General features: G+C 50.9%; 1 protein-coding gene across 10 annotated transcripts in view; it reads left to right on the top strand.

Moving 5' to 3' along the window:
- Positions 1-1,580: 1,580 nt before the first annotated feature.
- Positions 1,581-7,172, top strand: part of UBXN11 (UBX domain protein 11) — a 24,580-nt gene continuing 18,988 nt past the window's right edge. For 3 of the 10 annotated variants that reach the window (XM_017534658.2, XM_017534657.2, XM_017534655.2), the window contains exons 1-4: positions 1,683-1,786; positions 4,524-4,629; positions 5,406-5,434; positions 6,081-6,179. In XM_017534658.2, coding sequence (XP_017390147.1) covers positions 4,559-4,629; positions 5,406-5,434; positions 6,081-6,179 — 199 coding nt within the window. In that variant the 5' untranslated portion in view covers positions 1,683-1,786; positions 4,524-4,558. The other 7 variants (XM_017534662.2, XM_017534659.2, XM_017534656.2 and 4 more) reach the window with 6 other exon arrangements.

Below are 7,172 nucleotides of genomic sequence, written 5' to 3'. Positions count from 1 at the left end.
TTTGAGACAGAGTCGTTCTTTCGCCTAGGCTGGTGTGCAGTGGCGCGATCTTGGCTTACTGCAAACTCCACCTCCTGGGTTCAAGTGATTCTCCTGCCTCAGCCTTCAGAGTAGTTGGGATTACAGGTGCCCACCACCATGCCCACCTAATTTTTGTATTTTTAGTAGAGACAGGGTTTCACTGTATTGGCCAGGCTGGTCTTGAACTCTTGACCTTGTGATCTGTCCACCTCGGCCTCCCAAAGTGCTGGTATTACAGGCGTGAGTCACTGCACCTGACCTGAGCATGGCCTCTTGAGGCAGACTGTTCTGGGTTTGAATCCACTTCTGCTTTATAATCTTATGCAAGCCACTGTAGTACTCTGAGCTTCAGTTTTCTCATCTGTAAATTTCATAATGTTGCCATCTAGTACTTGGAAGGCACTCAGTAGTGGTAGCTCTCTTTAGCTTCCAATTTGCATATAAAGAATGCCATCCACTTTGGGAGGCAGAGATGGTTGGATCGCTTGAGCTCAGGAGTTCAAGATCAGCCTGGGCAACATGGCGAAACCCCATCTCTACCAAAAAAATACAAAAACTAGCTGGGCATGGTTGCTCGCGCTTGTAGTCCCAGCTACACTGGTGGCTGCGGTGGGAGGATGGCTTAAGCCAGGGAGGCAGGGGTTGCAGTGAGCAGAGCCTGCCCTTCCCTGAAAGTGTGGTAAGTTAGAAAGTCAAACGGAAAACAAATTACTAAAAAAAAAAAGGCAGTCTGTGTTGTGCAGAGAAGGGGGCTTTTGAACACGGGCACAAGGAAGCGAGTGCCTGAGATCAGAAATCATAAACTCCCAGACCACCACAGCTGAAAGGGTGGAGAGATGATGATGATGATTAACAGCAGGAAACGTTTTTGAAAAAGTGCTGTGTACAAGTGTTTTTGTTTGTTTCGGCTTTCCCCTTTAAAATCATGTACTTCGTATTATCTTATTTAATCCTAATAGCAACCCAGTGGGGGTGGGTATTATCACTATTTTACAGATATAAAAACTAAGGTGTATAAAGTGTCCAAGAACACACAGTCAGGAGCCAGGACTCCTAATTCCAAAGTTCGTGCTCTTAACTGCCTTTAGCTGCTGTGGTGACTGAGTTAATCCAACACAATTTTACAGATGAGGCTCACGGAGGGGAAATTGTCTTACCCAATTCTTAAAAAAAAGAACTAGAATTTGTGCAAATCTGGGCGCAAATCTGGTCAAGGAATTATCACAGAAACTCAGATTTAAGAAACATTTATTAGTTCCTTCCTTCAAAACAACAACAACAAAAAACATTTATTAAGTACTTGCATCATTGCAATCCATCCTCAAAGCGAAGTACTGTAATACTGACCATATGGGGAAACAGGCTAAGAGGGATAATTCCCCCCAAGATCAATTTAGCAAAATAGCGGCACTGCCGGGATCACACATTCAGGTCCAGAGGCTTCCAGCAATTTCATTAATCTAATCCCAGGTTGCTTCCTCCCACACCTGTGGGTATGAACCAACAACCCCGCCCCCCCATTTCTCTCGACTTGGAGCCCGCTCAGAGCGGTGCATTCTGGGATTCGTGGTATCCCACGAAGAATGCCGACTCTGTGGGCCAATAGAATCCGAGCGTAGACGACTGTATTCCCTCCCCTCTGCGGTCTGCTGGTTGCTCAGGCCGCTCTCAAACCAGCCAATGAGAAGTGCACGGGTCCTGGTCGCCTAGGAAACCGCGTGACAACAAGATGGCGGCACCGCTGGACGGCTAGCGGCCCTGCTTGGTGAGTCTGGCCCAAGACCTTTCTGCTCCTGGAGTCCCCACGCAGGCTGGAGCCCGATCCCCGAGAGCTCCGAGGGCCCGCGAGCTCCGCGGCTCCCACCGGAGAGATTCGGGACCCTGCTTACTATGACTACGCTTGGAGGCGGGAGGAGGCGACACGGCCGCCAGGGCTGGATTAGGTCGTGATAGACGTCGCTCGCTGGGCGCGTCCTTGGGGGCATTAGGGAGTGACTGCTGGCAGCAGGTCGGACTGTGTCCTGCCAGAGCGCTGGGCCTTGGGGGTGACGGACAGGCCGAGGAGGTGTGAAGAAGGATGTTTTAAGTCAAGCACAGCACTAGTTCGGTCCCAAAGATGTGGAGGCATGGTACACAGCTTTGCTCTTAGAGCCAGGTCTGAAGTGGGTAACAAACCTACCTTAAGGAGCTTTCGGCCTGAGGGTAAGCCATAGTCCTGCCCTTGGAAGCCCCAAAGTGAAAGAGGTAGACAACTCTGTCCTCAGGGCTCCCCATTCTGAAGGAGGAAGAGACACACCCCTGCCCTCAGGAGTCCCCCCAAACGGGTGGGGAAATGCAGCCTTTGCCCGCAGCGTCCCCTGTAATCTGGGAGAAGATTAACCTGGAGACAGTGTCTGATTGGACTGGAGTGACACTGGAAGTAGGAAAGTCAGTTGGGGGCCATGTGACAGCCCCCAGAATAGGCAGTGAGACTCCCACTAGGATGGCCGACAGTGGGCATGGAAAGGGGCAGCTGTGTGTGAGAGAGTTTAACCTGCAGGGTATGGTGTAAGAGGGAAGATGGTGTAAGAGGGAAGGAAGGAGAGAAAAATGTTCTGGTTGGGTGACGGGGTACCATCAAGAAGGGAGAAGTTGGAGAAAGTGAGTTTGAGGAAAGATGTTGGGTTTGGTTTAGGAATTTTTTTCCCCTCTATGGCAGCTTTATTGAGATATAATTCACCTACTATATACTTCACTCCTTTACAGTACAAATTTCAATCATTTCTAGTATATTGCAGTGTATATTCCATTTATATGAAATGTGCAGAATGGGCAAGTCTATAGAACAGAAAGTAGATTTGTGGTTGGCTAGGAAAGAGGGTGAGGGCTAGAGGGTAAGTGGGAGGTGACTGCTAAAGGGTACAGGGTCTTTTAAAGCTGATGAAAATGTTCTAAAATTGTGGTGATAGTAGCACAGCTCTGTGAATATACTAAAAAATTTACACCATAAGAGGGTGAAATATGTGAATTATATCTCAAATGAAAAAGTTTGCATACTGTATAATTCCTTTTATATAACTTTTTTGAAGTAAGAAAGTTATGGAGATGGAAAATAGCGTTCTGGTTGCCAGTGGTTAGGGCTGGGGGAGGGGTGCAGGATGGGTGTGACTTTATAAAGAGGGCCACAAGGGATATCTTGGTGGGTCTAGCATAGTTCTGTATCTTGATTGCAGTGGTAGTTACCCATGTGACTTGACCTATGTGATTTAATCTGCCCATGCAATCAAACAGCATAGACCTATACATACAAACTGTATTAAAAATGTCAGTGTCTACCACCCTGAACGCGCCAGATCTCGTCTAAAAAATGTCAGTTCCTGATTTTGATATTATACTGTAGTTATATAAAATGTAACTATTGAGGAGAGAAGGATACAAAGATCTTTCCTAATTTCCTGTGAATCTATCATAATTTTCAAATAAAAAGCTAAAATATAAGTGAAAAACAAACTGAAGGGGGAAAAAAAGAGCTGGCCAAGGGAAGGGTGCAGGTAGGAGTGGGGGGTTGAGGCAGTGGGGACACACGTGCATTTGAGGCATTGCCAGCAGTTCAGGTGGCTCAAGTGTGGGAGGTGGCAAGATGGGAGATGAGCCTGGGCAGCACAGTGAGACTCCATCTCCAAAACCTCCCTAGTAGATGTCCTTTGGTTCTACATATTAGTGACTTAATCTGCTTCATTTACTGAATAGAGTAGTAGCCTTCAATGATGTCCCTCAGGTATACTCTTTCCAGAAGGAAGAGGGAAGGAAAGGAAACGAACATTTATGAGTGCCTTCTATGTGCCAGCAACAGCAAAAACTCAGAGCAGCCCCAGCTCACATTTTTCAGTGCTTCCTTTGAGCTTGGTGATGGGCTGGACGTTCTCTGTTCTCTCTGAATCTGCTCAGAACCCTGCCTGTGTCCATACTATCCCTACTCCTATTTTACACTAAAAGAAACTGAAGATGGGTTGCTCCAGAGAGTGACAGAATCTGGTGTCTTAATCTTGGTGTCACATAGACTGTGTCTTGATTGAGTCCTGCCTGAGGGTTGCCCTCTCTGGCTCTGGTTTCTGTTGGGAGGGAAGGAAACATTTGGGCTTTGTGCCACCCAGCTCGCTGATGGATAGACAGCCTCCTGGGTAGTAGTGTTCCCAGGCTGTAAGTGTGAGGAAGTCCCAGGCTTCTGACTCATTTCTGCATTCCATCCCATCCCATCCTCACTGTCCTTTCCCAAGCACCACCAGGCCAAAGGTCTCTCGGGTTAGAGTGGAGAGCTGTATTCCCAGAAGAGAAGGCAGGTAACAGAAACTTCCGGAAACCTCTGTCGGGGCAGTGGATGAGGCAAAGCGTACTTCTGCATACACAGTGCTTCCCATTAGGAAGAGGAGCCAGGGAAGAGGAAACTTCAGGCTACCCCCTGGGCCTGGAGCCCTGAGTCTGTCCCCTCTGTCCCCAAGGGCTGACTTCCTGCATTCCTCTAGGGAGTTCCTGACAGCTGGATTCTAGAAGTGGAACTATGAGCTCACCTTTGACCTCCCTTAGCAAGACCCGGAAAGTGCCCCTGCCCTCGGAACCTGTGAATCCTGGGTAAGGAGCCAGCCTTCAGGGTCTTTCTATCCCTGTCCCTGTGTCCTCTTCCATCCTCGCATGGCCAGAGGACAATGACTCCTAGTGTCTTGGGGAATACAAAGAAGGGTCACATAGTCTTCCCTGACCACTGTCTTTTTCTTTACATCTTCTTCTGGGGTGCCCAATTTTGGATTTGAGCATAAACTGGATTGTGCTTTTAGTAAGGTATGGGGCCTGTAGGAGTGGCTTAGCATCCCATCTGTCTGTTCCCTGTTCATTGATTAATTCTGCAAACACAGATGGTCTATGGACCCATCCTGGGCCAGGCTCTGTGTAAGGTTCTCAGTAAAGGAAATCTTTTACATCTGTCTAGCACTTTCATGTTTTCAAAACATTTTTTACTTCTCTCTTCCTTCTTGCTCTTCGGAATACCACTTTGAATCATTCTAAGGCCCAGAAGATTCAGAGAGATTAAGGGACAGGCCTCAGCCTTTGCACAGCAGAGCTGGGGCTGAGCTCATGGGCTCTGCCAGCCTTGTAGTCTTCCCACCTAATACTCTGCCCTTCACCCCTTCCCCATCCTCCACCATTGGGCAGAGTCAGACACCTCGAAGCCTGTCTTCTGGCTCACCCCAGACTGGGGCTGGGATTTGGGGCTGGAAGTCCTCAGGAGGCAGAGGCCTGTTTCCATCTCTTTGAGCTTTGGCTGAAGTCTGGTGCCCACAGCGCTATCCCTGGTATCATTCCAGGGGTCCTAACTTATATTTCTTCCTTCTTCCTGCCTGGGTTCCCAGGAGGCGAGGAATCCGCATCTACGGAGATGGTAAGTGTGCCCTGCCCTCATGCCCTCTTTGCATCTCATGTGCCTGCACCTCCTACAGTTGGGCTGATGGAGAGAAAGCACGGGACGAAGGCCCTTATCAGCTGGAGCAGCGGCCTCCACCGTGTTATCTGCAGCTCCTGCCTCTTCTCCCTGAGGGCTGGGCTTCCCTCCTGGAAGCTCTCAGATTAGGAGAGCCCACACCCTTAGCACAGATTTTGCCACCAACATTTGAAACCCTTGACCGACTGTAGGACTGGCTAGTGTGTGCCCAGAAACCATGTGAGGGCCAAGAGATTACCCAGCCCTCTTCCCCCCTCCAGCCTCCTCCAGCGTGACAGCCTTTTCTCCCGGGAGGCCAGTCCACACATTGCCACCCCGACTCCTGTAGCTCAGGCCTTTGGATCCCCGCTCCTCAACACCCCACCGTGGCATTGGCATTGGCCATGCAGGTCCCCTGGGAGCTGGGCTGGAAGAACTCCAAGAACAGGCCCCTTCTGGTTGGATCCTTGCTCTGCAGCCTTGCAAGTTCTCTCCTCATACTCCCCGAGGTGCAGTACATAGGCGGCTTCACACTGGCCAGGGCCCAGGGCCTGAGTTTCCTCTAGGCCTCGGCCCAGAGCGGTGACCTAGGCATCCCTGTCTGCAGAAGATGAGGTGGACACGTTGAGTGATGGGCGTGGCTCAGAAGAAAAGATCTCAATCCCTTCCTGCTATGGCGGCATAGGTGCCCCTGTGAGTCGGCAAGGTGAGAGCAGAGGCCTGAAGGGGTCTGGGTCCCAGCAGCAGGAGGGGGCCTCAGAGAAAGGGCAAGGCGGGGGGAGGCATGGCCCTTCCTCTCGCCTGTTGGGTCTGAGGCAGCTTCTCCCACTCCTGGCTGATCGTGGCCAGGACGTGACTTGGCATAAAGCCATACAAGCCCCACCCTTAGCTCAGGAGACCTGGCCCAGCCCCAAGCCAGGCTGTGGCTGTAGTTACCAGGTATGATATCAGTGGGCCCAGGATTCAGGGTCAGAGAGGGATGAAGGGCCCGAGGATAGAGCTCAGCTTCCTGCTTCTGCAGGGCTCTGGCAAGGCCCAAAGTCACCTAGCTAGCCCGCTTAGCGTGGTCTACACCGTTTGCAGAGGGCTGTGGCAATGCAATGGAGGGCTATGGCACCTCCATGAGCTCATGGAGGTGCCTCAAGTGGGATGGGGCTAATCAGAGTGGCTTCCCAGAGGGGGGATTTAACAGGTCTGAGAAAAGGGGAGATGTGGGCAGGCAGGGATGAGCTTCACTGAGTGCTGGGCGGCATCTGGGGTTGCTGGGACTGAGGTTAGCACTTTCCACAAGCTCGCTAGCCGTGGTCTTGAGCAAGCAACTTCCCTTCTCTTTGTCTCTGTTGCCTCCTCTGTTGAGCCTGGCAGGTGGAGGCTGCAGAGGCAGCCTCCCACCCAACAGAGGCAGGCATGGGAACATTGAGGGCAGCGTGTTGGGAGGATTTGATGAGACGCTCCTTGGAGGAAAGCCCCTAGCCAGCGCTTGTCACACGGGGTGCTCAGAGGGGTGGCTGCCGATCAGGAGGCCAGCCCTAGGGAAGGGCCTGCCAATCCTCCGCCATGTCCCTCCATTTTACCAGTGGGGGGAATTGAGGCGGAAAAAGAGGCCGGAGGAGCCTGGCCTAAGGTCCGGCAGCCATTTAATCACAAAGCCGGGATCTCCTACACCCTGGCTGGGGTCTCTTTTTTTTTTTTTTTTTTT

The sequence above is a fragment of the Cebus imitator genome, unplaced genomic scaffold (genome assembly GCF_001604975.1).
Source record: "Cebus imitator isolate Cc_AM_T3 unplaced genomic scaffold, Cebus_imitator-1.0 Scaffold87, whole genome shotgun sequence".
Lineage (NCBI taxonomy): Eukaryota > Metazoa > Chordata > Mammalia > Primates > Cebidae > Cebus > Cebus imitator.
Note: the sequence above shows the minus strand (reverse complement) of the source record. Positions and strands in the feature narration are given on the sequence as shown.